At 41.1% G+C, this 20,726-nt stretch overlaps 3 protein-coding genes across 4 annotated transcripts; 2 read left to right on the forward strand and 1 right to left on the reverse strand.

Moving 5' to 3' along the window:
- The first annotated feature begins 1,914 nt into the window (after positions 1 to 1,914).
- ankra2 (ankyrin repeat, family A (RFXANK-like), 2) lies at positions 1,915 to 6,218 on the forward strand. The gene is made up of 9 exons (XM_046374199.1): positions 1,915 to 2,048; positions 2,299 to 2,645; positions 2,771 to 2,929; positions 3,031 to 3,096; positions 3,236 to 3,333; positions 3,433 to 3,558; positions 3,716 to 3,782; positions 3,967 to 4,047; positions 4,589 to 6,218. The coding sequence occupies exons 2-9, from the start codon at positions 2,354 to 2,356 to the stop codon at positions 4,642 to 4,644; spliced, it is 945 nt and encodes a 314-aa protein (XP_046230155.1). The 5' UTR covers positions 1,915 to 2,048; positions 2,299 to 2,353; the 3' UTR covers positions 4,645 to 6,218.
- Positions 6,050 to 10,561, reverse strand: btf3 (basic transcription factor 3). Of its 2 annotated transcripts, none has more exons than XM_046374200.1 (6): positions 10,472 to 10,561; positions 8,584 to 8,652; positions 7,997 to 8,110; positions 7,686 to 7,887; positions 7,488 to 7,544; positions 6,050 to 6,576 (listed from the first exon to the last, which is right to left on the reverse strand). In XM_046374200.1, exons 2-6 carry the CDS (start codon positions 8,650 to 8,652, stop codon positions 6,530 to 6,532), a joined length of 489 nt encoding a protein of 162 aa, XP_046230156.1. In that variant the 5' UTR covers positions 10,472 to 10,561; the 3' UTR covers positions 6,050 to 6,529. The 2 variants fall into 2 exon arrangements, with proteins under 2 accessions (XP_046230156.1, XP_046230157.1); XM_046374201.1 differs by having other exon boundaries at positions 10,409 to 10,536.
- A 5,010-nt stretch (positions 10,562 to 15,571) lies between these two features.
- foxd1 (forkhead box D1) lies at positions 15,572 to 17,687 on the forward strand. The gene has a single exon (XM_046376058.1). It carries the CDS (start codon positions 15,870 to 15,872, stop codon positions 16,914 to 16,916), a length of 1,047 nt encoding a protein of 348 aa, XP_046232014.1. The 5' UTR covers positions 15,572 to 15,869; the 3' UTR covers positions 16,917 to 17,687.
- The last annotated feature ends 3,039 nt before the right edge of the window (positions 17,688 to 20,726 follow it).

Consider the following 20,726-nt stretch of genomic DNA (forward strand, 5'->3'; position numbering starts at 1 on the left):
TCAGTACAGATGAAGCTTCTTAATCCCTGGTGTCATCGCATGGGTGGGCTATCATCCCTAATCTTCCCAATTCTACTGAATTTCCCTCAGGATCAATGAAGTATCTGTCTGTCTATCTATCTACCTAGCATCTGAGACTCAAACAAACGAGTAAACAGCACCAATGACGGCAAACAAACAGGCCTCAGGACAAACATCTTTGTCTCTTGTTGCACAACCACCATAAGACTGTTTTAATCAACTGCTCGTGCTGAAAAGACATTTCACACAGAGTCCAAGAATAACAGCTTATGAGTCAGTATGTGGTAAGTTTTACTTGAACAAACAGAGCCTCGAAAGCTCCTCTTGACCTCTCAACCTAATCATAAATATTCAGTCCTCAAATTGAGATTAAAGGATTTGAAGTTTGCAACACACACCTCACAGTCAAAGCAATGTTTGAAATTCTCCTTGTTCTTCACTGACCTAACAACTGATTTATTATACGTTGCTACATTTCTTCGTTGTTTACAACTTAATGATTTCTTTGTATCTATTTAGTTAGGTCTGTGGGCATATTGCTTTTATTTATTTTGTTTTCTTTTTTCTTTCTTTTCCTTATGTCTTTTTTAAAATCTAAACTAACTTTGGTGTTTTGCCATTACTGTCAGCTTTTCAGGCCCTATGAGTCTCATTATTACTGTAGAGAGCACAAGTTAAACACTCACCTCCTCACCTCTGAATTCACAGCAATAAAAAAAGACGACTAATGCTATGTTTAGGCCTTTCAGTGTAGGGATTTGACAGAGTCTGAGGAAATACTTGCCCTAACCTTTAAATCAGATTAAAGTGTTGGAACTTTGAGCAAAGATAATAACTACTGCTGGAACGAATTGGTAATTCTCTGTCATTACCGTGGTAAAGTGATCTAAAAGAATATTAAACAGGTTCAAAATCTTTCTGCCTTGTTGAACTTTTCTTATTTACATTAAAGTTCTTTCTCAAAGATAAGACATTATCATTATTTGGAACATCTGCTCATGAGTGATGTCAGGTCAGTAATCATGTTTACAGAGCCATTAAGCAGCGGGATATGCCAGAGAAGAGTCAAAAATTAGATGCCGTAATGAAGTAAGCTAATGATATCAGTGACTTTATGAAATACTTGTTGAAATTTCCAAATTAGTTCTGCTTGAAACTTTATTTCGTTAATGTATCTATTCCCTGTCATTTGTGTCTGTTTAGTCCTTGTCAACTTTAAGCAACATCTGCTATTTCACATACAGCATTCAGGTTGGCTACAGGAGTTGTGTTCTCAGACACAAAAGCTAAGTTAAGAATAAGCATAATTTATTCATTCTCTTGTTAGATAAAGAAATAAGTGTCTTTACCCTGAAGAAGTGTCCATATAAACATAAACTGATTGCATATTTGACTTGAAGATTCAGGGAAAACCAATCGATTGAATATGAATGTAGGGAGCTAAACTGTGCCATAAGAAAATGACTTTTGATTCAACAATCAGATAGCTTATTGCCATAAAATCTCAGGCTACTGGATCAGATTTCCCTGGTAATCAGTTCAGATGACAGCTATTTTACTGCGTCATTTGGCAGGTTTTTCTTCATATTAGCTTGCCCTCTGTGGAATCAAAAGCTTGTAAATTAAACTCGTAAAACCTCATATAGGCTAAAAGGTGCTATCCCACTGTATTAACAAGGTTATATTTCTGATATTTCAGCTGTGTTCTAGGTGAATATGGTGTAAACTGCAGTGTCCTGGCAGCACCAACTGAGTTGCTGCCACTCGCTGTGTTTTCTGTGTGTGTACAAACCTACAGTACAACCGAGATTATGTATTTGGCAACTGGGTGAATGAGGCATTTGTATTTCATCAAAGTTAATAAAGCAAATACATCTGTTTTCCTAAAGGTTCCGGCGAAGAGGACGGAGGTTAATTGTGGATGCACACCGATGTTGACGCAAGTTGCGCATGCGTACATCTATCAAAACACCGACAGAAGAGTGGTGACCGTTTGAGGATATTCAAGTAAAACAATGTCCTATAAAGTAAGAAATGTGTTTATTTCTTAAATGGCCATTTGATGTCTACGCTTAGTGTGTTCCCGTGTTCAAATGTATTTACCACAGTTGGTGAGTGTGAGTACCGGAAGGTTACGACAACAATAGTTAGCATGCTAACCGAGTGCTAACAGACAGTTGCTGGGTATTTAACATTTAGATTACTTTCGTCAGCTAAAGCAAAGTGACGTTACCGCAGTTTAGGTTGGTGTCAACACAAACTGTCTCTGTATTCCAGGCGTGCAGTGACTTCAGTTTAATCTCAGTGTGACAGTTTAGTGTGTGAGTAGAAGATGGACAACGTTACCGTGTCAGCTTCAGAGGGGATATCAGAATGTCCTCTGGTTTCTGACGACATGGAGGGGATCTGTGTAATGCCGGATTTGGGTGCCATCAAGACCGAGCAATCGACGGCAGATGATCCGAGCACCCAAAATGTGGCCATGGGCATCAAGTTCATCCTGCCCAACCGCTTTGACATGAATGTTTGCTCAAGATTTGTCAAGTCGCTTAACGAGGAGGACAGCAAGAACATCCAGGACCAGGTCAACTCTGATCTGGAGGTGGCTTCCGTTCTATTCAAAGGTAAAAACAATGTTTATGAGTATTCACTGTAATTTGATATGGTGCTCATATTTTAATTCAGTTACGTTGTGACAGCGTAACAAATGGGAGCCTACTCGACACTAAATGTTTTCCTTCTCTCTCAGCTGAGTGCAATATCCAGACCTCACCTTCCCCGGGTATACAAGTGCGCCATGTTTACACGCCGTCCACCACCAAACACTTTTCCCCCATCAAACAGTCCACCACACTCACCAATAAACACCGTGGCAATGAGGTTTCTTCCACGCCCCTTTTGGTGCACTGTAAGTTAATGCAAGTACCACAGTTGTTTTTAAGTCATTTTTTAAATGATTCTAACAAGAATCAAGCGGAAATATTAATACGTACATGTTTTTCCTCTCAGCTTTGTCCATTCATCAACTTGCGGCCCAAGGTGAAATGGTGTTTCTGGCCAGCAGGATCGAACAAGGTAGGCAACCCATCTGGATCGTCAAAGGGGTAGAATTCATCTCAGTCGGGCAGCGGTGACATTAGACCGGTAACTTCCATTTATTTTTATCATAGATTAGCCTGCCGTTGCTTACATTTTTTCTGTATCATTTTAATAGAGACTGTGATCAATCTCCAAGATGAGGAAGGCTTTACCCCCCTGATGTGGGCGGCTGCACATGGACAAATCGCTGTCGTCGAGTTTCTGCTCCAAAACGTATGGAAAAATGAACCGGATGTATTATTCATCTCTATATTAGAGCTTGACCTGTTATTTTACTCACCGGTTGTCATTCTGTATTATTCTTCACTGTAGGGTGCTGACCCCAACCTCCTGGCCAAAGGGAGGGAAAGTGCATTGTCCTTGGCATGCAGTAAAGGATACACTGATATTGTGAAGATGCTCATTGACTGTGGTGTTGATGTCAATGAATATGATTGGGTGAGACTCCTGAGATTTTAACACAACAAACACGGACAAAAAATTATTTAAGGGAAATCTTAAGGAGGGGAGTTAATGATGTTGTTGCTGTCAAATGAAGCCACTGGGATGCGTCAGTCTGTGTGGCCTGTTGTGATGTTCCTTCTGTGGGTTTCAGAATGGAGGAGCCCCTCTGCTGTACGCTGTTCACGGGAACCATGTGCGCTGTGTGGAAATCTTGTTAGGTGAGAACAAACCTTTTACTAAAAGAAACACCTGTGGTCAAAAATATTTTATTCACCCCCATCCTTCCAAACAAAACAAACAAGAAAAGGGAGAGTTGAATCAAACTGTGGATTCAGAAGTCATTGCACATTGGCTGTGTCTGTCATAAACCTACGCAATAATAAAAGTTTGTATGACTTCCAGAGAGTGGTGCCGATCCTACCATTGAGTCAGATTCTGGATTCAATGCAATGGACATGGCTGTGGCTATGGGACACCGGAATGGTACGTGTAAATCAAACACACACTTGAGCCAACTAAAAATCATGAAGGTCATCAGACTGTCTCATGATCCCTTGAAACAAAGTCATGTTGGCGTATGACACTCATCCCACTATAGGTAGAAGTGGAGAGTGGTGACTTGTATAATCCTATCATCACTGTATCATAGAAACAAAGTAATATAAGACATTATTGAAATTGGGAAAGTATAGCATGCATTTTATTTTCTTCTCAATAATTTCCTAGTCCTGCCCAAAAAGACCCTTCATCCTACTAATGAACCCAGAAGTGACCGCTGGAGGAAGCAAATTGGATTTCCTCTAAATGTACAGAATTTGTCCTGTCACAATTAATTTGATCTGGGCAGGAAATGAACTGTTGACAAAGCTGCTCCTTCCAAAAGAGTCCACTCAGACCAACAGTCACTTCCCCTGACAAATCCCCGTTTGTATCCCTTGGGGGGAGTGAAGGATGACCACCTGGGAAAGTAAATGTTTTGATTAGTGTTCACTTTTAATAAAATGCTGTATATTTCTCTGTTTAGTTCAACAGGTGATGGAGGCACACTTACTGAAGTTACTGATGGGAATCAGAGAATGAACTGTGACACTTGAGGAAAAACAAATAAACGCCAGGCTCTGGACAATCATGTAACACGCCCAGGCTATTGGCCAATGGGAATACTTTATTCTATCAAGTGAAGTGACACATCGTGTCAGCATTATTTTGTTGGCAAGATGCTGTGTGAATTATCAATTTTAACCCTGTTCTGTTAACTGTTTTACTCTTCACATTGAATGTGGAGTGGCAAACCTGACCTAGACACACTGACTTTTAAAGAAGAGAAATATAAAGCTGAGTTCTTCACTTCAACCCAGCATGCACTGCTCTCCCTCTGTAAGATGCTGCCAAATGTGCAGTGCAGTACAGGGCTGATTTTGTTTCAGACATAGAGGTTTTGTTTGAAGTGTTTTTAATATTGTAAATTATAAAATGCCATCATTTACTGTTCCAACTTTCCCTCGTCATGGCAAGTGTTTTTTAAATCATAATAATACAGTTTTAAGAGTTTAAAAATATTGATGTAATATGTTGAATTGTTGATATGTTGAAAGTGTTTATACTCTCTGGTCTCGATAATTAGGTCATTTCTGAGGCTTTTTTCGAAAACCACAGTGAGTGGATTGAAAATCTGTTGTTACAGATTGGGATGCACGCAGTACAGCCTGTGTGCTTTATGAAGCTGCCAAGCTGTTTGTTGATCCTGATGATTTTTTGTGTTGGTTGTACTGATTTTATTTATTTGAATATTTTGTGCTGTAATGTGATAAAATTCTCATGTTGATGTAAGTCTGTTTCATTTCCCTGGATTGTTATGTGTTGTGACCTCACACCTAATTTTAATGTCCCACAGCAGTTGTTGTGGTGCTGTTTGCCACTGTATGAAGGTGCTCATGTGTTACACCAGTCACACTGTAAAGCTGTGTATAAAGAAATAACCTGGATTGACCGCAGTATCAGACATCATTCTGTACAAATATTTATCCGATTGCAGATCACAAAGGTCAAACCACTGTTTATAGACATGCAAATGACGTTATTTAATTAAAAGATCTTTTCAAACTGCATTGAACAGAGTCATAGTTATGGTGAAAATCTATAATTAAGTAGCTGTTGAGTACTGTAGAGCAGGACAGAAATATTTTTAAAATTTTTGGTCATTATGCACATATTCAATCCTGCAGTGTGATATTTCTCATGTTCATCATCTTCATTAACATGCAAACATTTGCCACATTTTGCAGTTATTTGGCTATAAACAGAAGTATTGGTCAAACTGAATTTTAGACTAGATGATGACAGATTAATGGTCAGATGATCACCAAAGTTAAGCCACAGCTCTCCCTCTCTCATATCTGTGCCAAATTTTAGTTAAAGAAGGGCAACTACAGCTATGTTGCAGCTGTTTAAATAGTACTTGAGAAACAAACAGAAAACCTGGCCATTTATTGACAGTAGCAAAGGTTTATTCCAGATATTGTGGTTCGAGCGAGGCCATAATGAATTAAGGTTCGGTAACATGGAGGAAACGGATGTACAGCAGGAGCCTTAAACGCCACATTTTATACACAATCTCACGCTAACTGGACATAAAGACCACAGAGCACAACAAACATTTGGTGGAAAAGAAGAGGTGGAATGAGTACTAAAAATACCTTACGCTTAAATACTGCTACTCTCTGGTTCTTAATACTTAAGAGTACTATTCTAGAAAATTACTCAAAAATAATTCACTTAAAGAGTATGCAAGTACTTTGTTCAGGTGTTGCACACTTCACAGAATGCTCACAGCCAAAAGTTTACAGATTATCCATATTCTCAGGTACTCAAACTATTAACTTTCACCTCTCGAAACAGACAGAAAAACAACTTGTGCCCCACATGGTCCTGTGAAGTTCTGACGCTCCATGGAGTCCCTTTTCCTCTAGTTAGCCTCATCCTTTGATGCTTCATCAAAATTCTCCACCAGATCTGAAACAACAAAAGATTCGCCGGTAAACCAATGTACTCTGAGTGGGAAAGGCATATCCATCTGTGCAAATGACTCTCAGAGGTGCCAGAGCACAATTGAGGAAAAGTGTGTTTATCTGAAACATGATAACAGGTGTAACACAACGCCGATTCTTTGCCCCCCCACTCCTGTACAGACTGCAATGTGCTCGACATATGAGGCCCTCACAACTACTGAAGGCAGCTGTAAAAATTATGGCGTAAAGCATCAAAAAGTTGGCATCAATTACTGCACGAAATGTGAGAAATCTGCCTTTCCAAATTTTTGGCTCCAGGGGTCGAGGGTTAAATTGGAGACAATCCAAAAGGTCTGAATAAACATGTTCCTTCAGTGGGAGAACAAAAAGGAAACTTAACTCCAATAACAACATGATGGCAGTGGCTGTTAACCCTGTGCCATTGGGCTTCAACTGCTCCTATGGCTGGGTCCATGTGTGAATCGTTTGTTACATTAGTGAGAACTAAGGGAGAGAAGTCCTGGGAAAAGCTGAGATTGTTGTAATGGCAACCTCATGTGTTTGGTCCATTTTGCTTGCAAAGAAAAGCAAACTAAAACCTTAAGATCTTATAAACAATGAACACAAGACCCAAACACAAAACTCTGCATTGCACCATCATGTTAAGTCATTGATGAATCCCCTTCACATGACCCCTTTCACAAGCCAAAAGAAAACAAATCTGCCATGATTACTGAACTAAGAGAAAGAAAGAAAAAAAAGATAATGAACAACTTCCAAATAAGACTACAAAGGAGTTTGACGCCAAGATGAATACATTTTACTTAAGACATGTTAAAGTATTCTGAACGGTGGGACAGACTACTGCGAACGGGCGGTTGAGTTTACAGTAAAATGAGACATTCAAGCGCTCACCTGGAACATCGTCATCTTCTTCATCTACTGTTGCAATGGGCGCTTTTCCATCTGCAGCTGTGAGAACAGAAAAGATCCATGAGAAGCTTATACAAATACAGCTATGAATCTGTATATATTTTCTGAATCTATACATCAGAGTGATATATGCTATACTATGATTTTTTTCAACAGTTTTTAGTTCTATAGGTTACCGACCCTGTTTGGGCAGAGCCTCTGCAAGTCTCCTGAGGCTCGTCAGGCTGTCGGCTCCCAGCTGGTTCAGGATGCCTGGGAGCATCTCGGTGAGCTGCTTGGTCTCAGCGTGGCCAGTGATGGTGAAGGTGTTGGCTGCGAGTGAGGCCTGCACTTTGGGGTTGTTGAAATGGATGACTGTTCCTTGATTTGTAAACATATTAACCTGAAACAAACCAAAGTTGTACACTGTGAACAACAAAATAACAGACAGCACTGACTGTCTTCACCATAAATCACAGTGACACAAAACTGAGATGAAAGGTTACGCCTACCTCTTCGATACCAGAGATATTGTTGACACCAAGTTTCTTTAAGGAGAACTGGAGCTTCTTATCATCTGCGGTTGCCGTTCTGTGTACAACCTTCTTCTTTCTGCGAGCACTGCCCTGTGGGGACATTCAGACAAACATTTCATCTCTATCCAGCTGAATTTGCAGGATATGTGTGGGGCTGTGTTGGCCCAAAAGCTGATGTTGTTTGTTGTTTTTTTGTCTGTTTATTTATAGTTTACTTTCAGGTGAAATTGTCGTTGTCATAGCAACTACCTTTAAAAATGTGTACAGAGCTCAAGATGTGTGTGGCTGCTCTAAATCTAAATATCATCTAGCCAAACAGTATCAAGTATTCTCTTGTCATTCAGCATTTCTTTTCTCTATGAAGTAAATCATGTAGCAACCAGTTTCACTTCATTTGCCAGGGCAGTTGAAACGGCCCCATCTGTAATAGCTTAGACAACCTGGTGCCAAACCTTGAAAACTAAGCTTGTAATGACACAATAAGAAGTAGCAGGGAAGGATAAGTACTTTGCAGAAAAAACATTTCATGTACCCTGTAATAATGCATTTATTTTGTCTCTTACCTTTCCGCCGATGCGGACTTGTGCCTGCAGTTTAGCAAGTTTTTCTTGATTCATAATTGTTTCTTTCATCTGAAAAAAGAAAGTACACTACATAAGATTTTGTTAGTGTCACCAGCACAGCTGATCTTTATAAAAACAACCTCAAGGATAAATAATCTTTTTTGGCCGTATATCAATTAACAAATGTAATGCACCAATATTGTATATCTCACATGTTGCAGACTTGTGACAACATGGATTAAAAAATTACACAGTCAAGACAGGAAAACATGTTAGGGGTAGTTTACAAAATGTCTTGCTGTAACAGGTTGCTAAAAATGCAGCATGAAGCAGGAAAAAAGCCATAAAACATACCATGCAAAGAGAGAACTTCAGTACAGAAGAAACTAAAGAAAAGCTTGTGTTTCTTTCCTTACACTAATTCAATTCAACATTATTATTGTTACATTACTAATCAGTCACATTATTTTGTCTTGACATTCTGGATGAACGTGATGAAGTCTCAGAGTTCTATGATTATATCTTGTGTTTTTTGGACATTTATCCACAGTCAGTGTGATCAACTCTACCAAGACAGTGTAGACCTACCAGAAACTAGTTCAGCAGCTGAACACGGAAACTAATGTTATGTCCAATAGTGTCTGATACCTTTGCAGCTTCTTCAGTAACCTGCTGTTTACAAATAAACTCATAAGTACTCGCCTCACTTGAGGATAGAGCAATAAATGACTTGGTTCATCTGGTTCATCCAGGTGCTGGCTGGAGGCTCTGATCTTACTGAACACTGCAATCACAATCTGTTGTTGGAAAATCTGACCCACAAGACAAACACTTACGCAGTATGGAGGATAACAAAAAGAGAAAAGGGATGGCGGCACGGTGACAGACACCAGGGGCTTTATCACGACTGAAGGGCTGTGTATTTGACCTCACCCCTTCTACAACACGAATGTTGGGAACACAAACACACTTGGCATTCCTGCAATGTGACATGCTGACAATTGTGTAATTGTGAACTCCTATAGATTCTTCATTGCCCTGCCTATGTGACTAATCACAAACTCAGCAGCCAGCTACTTGGGTATTTAAATAATTAAATGCCATCAGGACAGCCTGTGGTGCTCTCTTCATCACTCCTTCACTACATAGAAATGTTACCTTCCCCTTTGAAATGTTTTACTTCTCCTGCACATGGGCATCATTTCCCTTGTAATTCTAGTCTTGGCTAATAACTCATTTGAGCTTACTGTGTACCGTGAAAACGGGCAACAATGCATTCTAATTATGTAAATGGTGTAAGTGTTGAGGTAGAAAAACGCTACTTCATCGATACACACATGTAAACACACCCTAGCGGGGAGCAGACACTTTGTTGTGGGTGTGGTGGTCGACGATAAGACCGTTTGGAGGACGATAAGAATACTTTTATAGAAGAGTAAGAAGCTGTCACTACCAGAGCAGTTCGGCTAATTAGCTACCGAAACCCAGAGGTTCAGCTGCTACATGTACTGTGGACAACAGGGAACAACAGACAAATAATAAGAGACTATTATGAGTCATGCAAAATAAGCCAAGCGCTCCACAGGTAACGCCAGGTAAACTTAAGCTAACGCTTAGTGCTAATTCAGCCAACCACTCTACTGAAACAAGGTGTGGTTTAGCATTAGTGTGAGAACCTGTAGCTCGGCTAACTTTGGTTAGCTTCTTAGCTAGCCGTGGACGGCCTGTCACTCAGCCTCTCACACAGCCACACGTAACCGTCAGTAACGTTAGCGTCAAACCCGGGCAGATTTCAGCCACCTAGTCAGAAAAGGCTTTCGTTTACCTCTTGCCGTCGGATCGGGGGAAAACAGTGCAGGGAAGAAGGTATTTAAAGCTCCTCACTGACCTGTAAACTAACAGCAGACACATGCGGGGAGCAAGATGGAAGCGAGAGAGGAGGGAGGAAGTGACGTACGACCAAAAGCGCAATTTCATTGTGGGTTTTTAGTGTCCTGAGTTTAGCTTCGCAGGAAGCACTTTTACTAATCTAAACAGGATTTATGAATGAAATGTAATGGTTCAGAGTTAGGATAGCTTATTGTTTTGGCTGTATTAGGCTGGGAAGATATGCAACATTTGAAGAACATACATATTTTTAAAAATCGCCATTATGGATCTTTTTTATGCCAAAAGGTGTCAATCAAACTGATTTGACATTTACCAAGCACCAAGCCTATCTGGCTTCTTCAGACACGCTTGTATACTGTTAATGTCATTTTCATTCAGCTGCTGCACTTCCAATGATACCCTCTTATTCAAGACGTTGCCTTTGTCCGATTCTCCAAGAGCGGGTGGCTCTTACTAGGAACCAAAGGCGGATGCCTGATGTGCAAGGACATTTTAGCCTGGACAGTGAACTGATGGCTTGTTGAGCTAAGTAAGTCAAGTCATGTAAGTCTTGTATTCAGGTATAATCAGTAGGCTACTCTTTTGTTAAGTCATTGCAATAAACAGACAGAGATGAGGAATTTAGATCAACAAGAGCCCCACTTCTCTTATTAAGATTAATTGCCAGCTGTACAATCTCAAACAGGAGGGGTTTTTAAGGAGAAATACCTCAAAGTGGGTCGCAAGTCAGCTGGTGGGGTGGTTATCAGAGGATCGCCGTTTTATCTAGAATCTTTTGATTATAATCTGATAATGCTATTAAATCTGGTATAAAAACCTTTTCTGAAATAAACCCCACCTGTTTTTGTTTAACTTCCCTCGGATCTGGCCTCAAAGAGAGGGCAATTTAAAGTCTAGCTACTCAGAAATGTTTCTGCTATACCTTCTTTCTTTGTGTTGCTTGGTAGAAGTAGGTGAGTCCTCTGCACTGATAGCACGGCAGAGGACGGGCACCTGTGGACACAGCACAAGACATTTCACCACAGACCAGTACTCTGAAAGGGTCCTGAAAGGGCACAGCTTGGCACAAGGTAAATTTGCATTTTACAGTGCAGCGACAACGTGTTGCTTGTCACATTAATAACAACAGCAACAGTGTCTCATGATGAGTTGTATATTCATCACTTCTTCCTGACCTTTAATATGAAAAAATGAGATGTCTTTTATGTATCCTCTCTCTCCAAATAGCTCTTCAACTTGTTTCATGACAGTAACTTCATCCTATATGATGTTTCATGATGACAAAGGCGTCAAAACTTGTCTCTCGCTCTCTTATCATTCAGCCTAAGCTCATCTGTTTGCTATGGAGAAAGTGAAACGTTTCAGGTGAAAAGGAAGTAAGTGTGTGCAGTCCTTAGGGTTAAACAGCATGCAGCTATGATATCAGTTTGCGCACTGTCTTGGGAAACTCTTCTCTCTTTCCCCCCCAACAATTTTAATCTGGTAGATCAGCCTTCTGTGAAGTTTCAGTGCACTCCGGGAGTTATGTTGAGATGATCTAATGTCGTTTAGTTCATGTGTCTGTGTGAGAGAGACAGTGAGTGAGCACTAAATCTCAACCACCCAGTCTGTCTCTCAGTCTCATGGTTTCATGGTACTGAGTTGTGAAAATGCAAGACTTGGACTCTTTAGACTCCTCAGAACTTGTCTCGTCACTGCGTTGCTTTCTGGTCTATTTCAGGTCAGAGTTAAGGTTTCTTTCTGTATGAAGTTTAACATGATAGCAAAGAAGAAGGAGGAGGAGATGGAGAAGGAGAAGGAGAAGGAGAAGGAGAAGGAGAAGGAGAGGTCTAGAATGAAGCATTTTCTCTTTGATTCTGATGGACTGTCACTAAAATCTTTTATCACTTAACATGCTTAACAACTTAACATGCAGCTGTTTGACTAATTAAAGTGACACATGAGGTTCACGCAGCCTGCATTGTTTTCCTACAGGTATTCTGCTCACAATAAAAATTAAAAATAACATTAACAAATAACATATATAATTATATTATTAATAATAACATAATAAATGTTTATCACAAACTTGAATATGAAGCAAATATTTGCAGCCCCTGATAACATCCACGACCAGACACTGAAACGTATCCTGAGAATAAGTCGATATTTTAGGAACGAGTTTACGACTACCGATAGATTGAGGACTTTATTAAACACTAGATGTGACGGGAAACATTTGGACAAGTCGAAAAGCTTTTCAAACCGTATTTAGGAGACACTAAGAGACCAGATCACTGTCACAAAGTAACCAAAAGTCGTTTTGTGCCCCTCAAATGTACACGTTTTGATTTCCCCGCCGACATTTAATAGCAATAGAAACATATTTTAATCGTTAATTAAACTTTTTTGTATAAATTCCTAATTCAATCCGGATGAACGTGATAGCCACTGGTCACGTAAATACCCGCCTGTTTGTTTGTTCTCTCCTGCGCGCAGCACGCACGGTGTCTTTGCTGGCACTGCATGTGATGCACATTAATCACATGGCCCTCACAGCCTCTCAGACGGGCCGTTTTGGTGACACTCCGGGGGGGTTTTGTCAGAGCAAGAAGCAGGCATGTAGGCGGGGGATTGCGTTCAAAAAGCTAAGTGCTTTCTTGGTACCCCGTGGCACGGAAAGACCCTCGGATCGCGCAGGAACACTTTAGAGGTGGTTTGCCACACATGCGTGGGCTGCTGCTGCGGTAAGTGTCGTGCGGTCTTCATTCATTTAAATGTTTCTTTAATCTGAACGTGTCTGTGCATTCACCTAAGTTTCACTCAGAGCTCCTGTTTGAATTTCATCTTTTTTGACTGTGGATTCTTCACTTATTACAATCTTAATTTCTGTGTATATTTTCTATTTCTTCAGATTCTCTAAATGTAACCTGCAGCAACTCAATCGAGAATTAAATTAACTCAATCGTGTCAAAACACACACAGACAAACATGATGTTTTAAAACGAAATGTTTGATGCTGACTTGGCTAACGTGCACATGTCCTTTCCACATCTTCTTTTCACTGATTTTTATTTGATGAGTAAATAAATCGAGTGTTTTAGCCTTCTTTCATTGCTGTTGCGATACAATACACACAAACTGCTTATTGATTATTGGGATTCAAAGACGGTGGGGCCAATAATCCAGGACATCTGATTCGATTAAAAAGGAGTCTTACTGCTGCGTGTCAACAACACGGATGGATTCATTCGCTTTATTTTAAATAGCTCATCAAAAACTAATTAATTCATATAAAGTGCGAGGAGCGAGTCCGTGTCTAACTTTCTCTGTCGTTTTTAAAAATCAAAACCACAATTGTGAGCATATTTTTTTCTCCCAGAAGTTCCTTATTAATTTTACGATAGCCCAGTGATGTTTCTTATGTCTGAGAATGCATCATTATTTGCGGAGGCCAGTAGCCTGCAGTTTGAAGCTTTATTCAGGGATGACAGGATGAGTCGGATAAACTGCACTTCACACTAAACTTGACGCTATACGAACTGTTAGTTCAAGTGAAGTTAGTGCTAAATTCCTGTCTGTAACAGGCCACCCGGAGCTGCAAGAGTTTTTATCTGTTATGGGTCAAAGTGTTTTAATTGTGCAGCAAGTTCACCGCTAGATGGCGCTGGCCAAGAAGGAACCTTTGAAAAGTTACTGCAGGGGTCACATACTGCCTGAATACATCTGTCAGCTTCACACACAGTCAGGACGAGCCGCCGTACGTAGAGATTTTTATCAGAAGGTTACGTTATGTCTCTTTGAGCCAACTGCAATTCTGGAAGCTGGCTGGATTAATTTCTGTGTTTTTGGAACTGAAAAATGAGGCCTAAAATACACATAAGTTTGCGGAAGTTGTTCTTTTCTTTATTGTTTTGATTAGAGTTGTGATGCTTTGGTAAACGCGTTTGCTTTCTTTCTACTGATTTTGTTAAAATGTCGAGGAATTTTTGTCGAGGTTTTCCCTGGCAATAAAAAATGGTAGCAAAATTATTTCGGCCTTACAGTCACACTTAAAGTCAAAGCTGGACGGTAGCGAGAAGGTCGTTCAGAATAAAATCAAAATAAAACATCACCTACTTCTCTCAGCAATCTAACAGAGACTGTAAGGTACGAACCGCCAAACATAACAAATAAAAAAGGAATCAGCGAACAAATGTGTGAGCTTCACGTTTTTTATTTATGGTCCATTTTATTCCACTACAGGCCCTACAGTCCAGACCGTCTGGACGGACATATGAATGATTATCATGTTTTTATTAAGCCTACACAGCAACTGAACATGAACCCCTTTTTTCTTTTGTCCTAAAAACCTTTTTGTAATGTTTTGCTAAACAAAAAGGCACCTATTTATAATATTAACTCCATCCTCATAGGCTACCTCCATAAAATAAAATAAATGAACAGAAATGCTCACACACACACACAGCATGCTCCAGACGCACGGCACAGGCCTTATATGTGGGGCTTGCATGCTCTGCGTGACCCGTGACTGATTCGAGTTAACAGCTGACTCTTTTCCATTACAAATGGCTCGCGGATAATCTAGATAACTACCGGATCACGCAAACTGAGCTGCCTGGATATGGTGCACCAGTCTCTGGCATTATTGCAGAAGCCATTCACAGTGAACATCAGAGGTCTTCTTTGCATTAAAAAATTAGCAACAACTCATTTTTAATCCCGCGTATTTAGGCCTGCTTGCATCACACACATGCGAGCCATGTTCTCCCTCGGTGTATCACACCAGTAACTAAGCCTAAATAAATAAAACGGTTGTCAAAATATCCGCTTCGAGCTTAGCAATAGCCATACCAGCAATTAGACTTTCCTAAAGATGTTTTTTATCTTCCAACATCTATTTTTGTGCAAAACACTGGGGTTGAATAAAAGCTTCAGATTAGTGTGGACTACAGGCCACCATGAATGACCACTAAAAAGGATGTAGGCCACACCAAACTTTTTTTTTTTAAACCCACTCACAGTTAATTTTCAAAGACCTTTTTTGTTATTTAATTTTTTTTCTCTCTCTTTTCATTTGCCACGGTGACGTTTCCTCCCCATGTGACCAGCGCGGTGGAATAAATACCGAGAGAAGATCCGCCCCCTGTGTGATTCAAGCTCTGGACCTTTTGCAGGTTTCGCGGCGCATTTCTCAGCCTGGCATCGACGGGGCCGCTCGTCAGTCGGCCTTATTGAAATATCGCGAAAACATATGGAAATAGCGAGAAAACGGGGGGACATCTCTCACCGACGGCGACACGTGCTCCTCTCCTCTCCCCCTCCTCATATGAGTTTTTGAAGAGGGAGGGCAGGGCAGCTTGTGCATCTCATCGTCTTCCTCATCTGGCGTCGGAGCGCACAGCCGTGTGTGAGCCATGACTCTGAGCTCAGAGATGTCGGATGCCTCCATCCTTTCGGAAGAGACCGACATAGACGTGGTCGGGGAAGGTGAGGATGGGGACAACCAGACGCGCTCCTACGTGGACGAGGTGGCACAGATGCACGACGGCATCCTCCTGGCCGGCTCTCCTCCTCCGTGCCTGGACAGCTCCACCTCCTCAAGGGATGCCTACAAGCCGGCGGGTAAGAACACCCTGGTGAAGCCTCCTTACTCCTACATCGCCTTAATCACCATGGCCATTCTGCAGAGCCCCAAAAAGAGGCTCACTCTCAGCGAGATCTGCGACTTCATCAGCAACCGCTTCCCGTACTACAGGGAGAAGTTCCCGGCCTGGCAGAACTCCATCAGGCACAACTTGTCCCTCAATGACTGCTTCGTGAAGATACCGAGGGAGCCCGGGAACCCTGGGAAAGGCAACTACTGGACCTTGGACCCGGAGTCTGCCGATATGTTTGACAACGGGAGCTTTCTGAGACGGAGGAAACGCTTCAAGCGGCAGCAAGCGCAGGACTTGCTGCGGGAACACAACAGCTTTATCCCCGCCGCCGCCGCTGCTGCGTACGGGTACGGACCGTACGGCTGCGGAGGATACGGCATCCAGCTCCAGTCCTACCACACACACTCTGCACTTTTTGCTTTTCAGCAGCAGCAACAGCAGCACTCCAGGCATACACACACGGGAACCATTATCCCCGCGCCGTCTTTGATGCCCACCACCACGGACTTAGCCAGGAGTAGGTTTTATCCCCAGCTCAGCTCCAGCCTGGGCTCAGCCAGCGTGCAGGCTGCAGCCCCGGTGCAGAAGTCCAGCTCTCCGGTGCAGCGGTCACCCTTCTCCATAGAGAGTATCATCGGGGGGTCACTGAGCCCCTCCAGGACTTCTCCGGTCGTTGTCCCGGCGTTACCCTCCTCTCTGGGGCCTGCAGGGGCCGGCCAGCCGCAGACCGTCCATCCCGGAGCGGTTTTACACCCGGTTGAAAACTTTCCGAACAGAGTTGTCAGCGGCTCTAGCGGCTGTTAAATGTCTTAACAACAAACATTTGAAGAAACTAAAATAAAAGAAACAGCAACAAAAACAAAAAACGTCCCTCTTTGAAGGTAGGATTATTTTTGTATGTTTGTTTGATAGCACGCAGCAGAATGATGGACATAAACAACACTATTTGTGCCTATATTCATGCTGTTTTTTAAAAAGATATATTTATGTTCATTCTCCGGCGTGAATCAGACTTTTGACCACAAAGTTTTCCTTGTATTTTCCATCAAGTAATTCGTTTCAGTCACTGTTTAGGGCGTCTCAGGATAACGACTTTATGAACAGGTTATAAATGATCACATGTTTTAAAAAAAATAGGCTAATAATGTATTTGTGTCAAACACAACCATGTTTTTTATTATTAGTGTGGCAAATCAAAACCATTTTTTACAGTTTTGATTTGAACTTTGTAAAACACAGAGAGCAAAGTCATACATTTATAACAATATGCAGTGTGTGTTTATTTCAGTAATAAAACCTTGTACATTTTGGGCAAGTATTGTGTAATTGAAGTGTGATATTTTTACACAGTTTGTTTTTTTTTTTTTTCAACAAGAATAAATTTTGTTTGACTTAAAAGGCAATTTGTTTGGAAATAAATTTCTTAAATAACGTTGAGCTTCCTGGGCCTAAATTTCTACCCAGGGTTTGCACCGAGGACACAATCAGGCTGAATAACGTTACCAAAACACGTGAAGTTGGATGAGCTTATGACTTTATCTTTAACAACGATCCAAACAGGCTGTAACTGTATGGCTTTGATAGAAAGCGTGTGTGTGTGTGTGTGTGTGTGTTCACGGAGATGCATATCGTTTGTGATGTGAACAGTTTACTCAGATGTTGCGCACCCTCTGCTATCAGTGCTGAACATGCGCACATGAGGCGTGCGTGTCCACCTGACCTCTCTCACACTCATCCTCGTAATTACGGTGAGCTGGACAGGAAGGTGTCAGCGGGGTGAGACAGGGGCTGTATTTTTGCCTGCTTCAGGTCGGTGATTATGGCGGAGTTGATGTCGACAGCTGGCCAGCTCTTGAGAAAAAAGAAAAGCCAAAAAACCAAAAAACAAAACACAAAAACAACAGTCCTCATCCAGTATTTCATTATCTGCTTTACGTGACGCGTCTCGCCCAGATAAAAATCAAATGCTGGCTCCTGGAGTCTCCCTCTGGTGTGCCACGGGGCCACCTGGGGCTCATGGAGGACGTTAAACCACCTTCATCCAGTTATTATTTTTAATGTTTATTCACCTTTTTTTTTTTGGTGGGAGGGGGGCGTGATGGCACGAAAAAGCTTAGGACGATTTTACAGATAATTAGAAACACTAAGGACTTGGAGAATGGAAAGACCTGTAACTATTACATAATATTTTTAATCTGTTGACAAATTATTACTCATTTCAGTCCGAAACGTGCAGGTACAGAAGCTCCGGGCTGCGACACCTGTGTTCCCGTGATGCTGCTGCGCGTGGCAGACCTGTGCCTTTTCATTTTTCATGAGCTCTGGATGTATGTGGCGCTAACCTTTACTGTACAGCCCTGCTGCTTCCGTGACTGGAAGTGTGCGCGCGGCCTGACTGCGTGTGTCTGCCTCCCCTGATTCAAAGCAACGTGTGTCTCTCTGTGTGTGTGTGTGTGTGTGTGTGTGTGTGTAGTAGATAGCTAAATTGGTACAGCGCTTAGAGCCAGTTCACTAGGCCACGGGAGGACAGCTATTGCGTGATGATGTAACACGCAATGAGAGACAGACAAGCACACACACACACACACACACACTCTCTGCAGAGAGAGAGGAGAGAGAGAGCAGGGAAGGAGGTCAGTTGTACTGTATGCATTTGTTTACAAATAGAGAAAGAAAAGGCGAGAAGAATTCATACAGACACTTTGTAATAACTGCTGTGGTCGCGTGTAATGGCTGTACTATCAAAATAAGAGTCCCTTGGGGATTTTACATCGTGTCTGCTCAACAGTGCACTTCAATTCATGGTATTTTTTTGCAGTGTGACACACCAGTAATGTGTGGACTACTACTCATTATTTTCAACGTGAATACCACGACCTTCCCGCACGTCACGGTGTTCAATCGCATGCGGGGTATCTAAAATCCTGCCTGTCTGAAATGGAGTAGAATGCGTCCCAGTGATATTTTGCAGGATTTCCTGTGGGACATTCCCAAACTTAGAGTCTTTTTCTTATCTGTGTTCTTTCTGCGTAAAAACTTATTTTGCTGCTAATAGCCCATTGGGGGTTGTTAGTGCTGCTATGTCTGCATGTATCCAGGCGTGTCGTGGGCTTTGAATAATTGACAAACTTCATTTGGAGACACTGCCTTCATACCAAGCGGATGTCCATCATAAAGAATGGAAGTGTTTTAAATAGTCCCAGGCCCATGAATTCTGCTGGTTATCGCGCTCCGTGAACGTGATAAAAGCTGTAAAAGAAATAACGCGACATCTGAAGATCATTCCTGGTTAAATTTAGGGTCAAGAAAAAAGACGCAGCACAAAAACAAAAAGACCAGACGCTCGCACGCAGTTGACGGTCAGTAATACGTTTTATCTATCTATCTATCTATCTATCTATCTATCTATCTATCTATCTATCTATCTATCTATCTATCTATCTATCTATCTATCTTCGTGCTAGATTAAAAACATGGAGCTGCTGACCCGTCTGAACGGAGTAACAACAATACAAATCTGTTTCTTGGGTTGTTTCTTTTTACATCTTAACAGAAACACGTTTAACCAGCGTGGCTCTCAGAGTTTCATTCAGCCCAATAAACAAATAAAATTCGTCTTCTTCTACGCCTCCTCTCATTATTATTATCATTATCTGTCACTGAAACGTACAAAGTTCTGAAATATCACACATAATTAATACGTAGTGTCTAATATTTAAAATAAAGAAGTAAGAAAGTCATTCGAAGTCTTAAGAAGGAGCAGGAAACGTTTAAAAGCAGAATTCACCAAGTTTCTAAAGCTCATACTGAAACGTCTGAAACGATCAGGTACCACATAATTTGCTCCATTAAGTGTTTTATTTTAGGTCCTGCCTTTTTTTCTTTCTTTTTTTGTTTCTTTTTTTTTTAAAGGAGGAGGGGGGCTCATTTGATGAAATGTCATGGATCATGTGGGCATCAGCCTCCGTGAGCATGACTGAAGCTCAGTTAGCAGTTTATCCTGCTGGGTCACAGGTCATGAGGAGAGGGGATAAAGCACAACACTCAGCTCATAAAAACGCTGGGCTTTGGGTAAATGGGTAAATGTGTTGCATTCAGGGCTGTGAGAATAATCTATATTCCAGAGGAAGTCATAAAGACTTTGGCTACTTTACTTTTAAACTTAGGGCCAGTAAAACATGTCAGTTGGGCCACCTTTGGACCCCCGTATGTCTCATACTGACCTCAGCTTCTGATACCAAAACAGAAAACTAGAAACAACTACTTAATGATATTTGATGGCTGATGATAGTTAAACTGGCTGGACTATAAATACATAAAGAAAGAAATAAAACAAAAAAATTGATTGATGGATTTTGAAATGTTTCCATCTTTGAAAATTAAAAAAAATATTGTTACGACGCTTTTTTTTTTTTTTGAATAAATACCATGAACACCATATGAAAGCTTCAAATAGTTTACGAGCTCATGCTGTAAAATGTTTGAATTCGTAATTAAAATTTTGTTTTTCCATTAAGGTAGATTTTTTTTTCTACCGTAATATTTTAAGGTAGACATATAAAAACATCACATCACTTTCACTAATAAATAATAAATACAAGTTGACCTGTACTG

Source organism: Scatophagus argus, chromosome 20 (genome assembly GCF_020382885.2).
Source record: "Scatophagus argus isolate fScaArg1 chromosome 20, fScaArg1.pri, whole genome shotgun sequence".
Taxonomy (NCBI): domain Eukaryota; kingdom Metazoa; phylum Chordata; class Actinopteri; family Scatophagidae; genus Scatophagus; species Scatophagus argus.

Coding starts and splice junctions, on each gene's coding strand:
- foxd1 (XM_046376058.1), top strand. CDS start 15,870: ATGACTCTGAGCTCAGAGATGTCGGATGCCTCCATCCTTTCGGAAGAG.
- btf3 (XM_046374200.1), bottom strand. CDS start 8,652: ATGAAAGAAACAATTATGAATCAAGAAAAACTTGCTAAACTGCAGGCA. Junction 8,111..8,583: donor AAGTCCGCATCGGCGGAAAG/GTAAGAGACAAA, acceptor ATGTCCCCACAG/GGCAGTGCTCGCAGAAAGAA. Junction 7,888..7,996: donor ATATCTCTGGTATCGAAGAG/GTAGGCGTAACC, acceptor GGTTTGTTTCAG/GTTAATATGTTTACAAATCA.
- ankra2 (XM_046374199.1), top strand. CDS start 2,354: ATGGACAACGTTACCGTGTCAGCTTCAGAGGGGATATCAGAATGTCCT. Junction 2,646..2,770: donor GGCTTCCGTTCTATTCAAAG/GTAAAAACAATG, acceptor CTTCTCTCTCAG/CTGAGTGCAATATCCAGACC. Junction 2,930..3,030: donor CACGCCCCTTTTGGTGCACT/GTAAGTTAATGC, acceptor TTTTCCTCTCAG/CTTTGTCCATTCATCAACTT.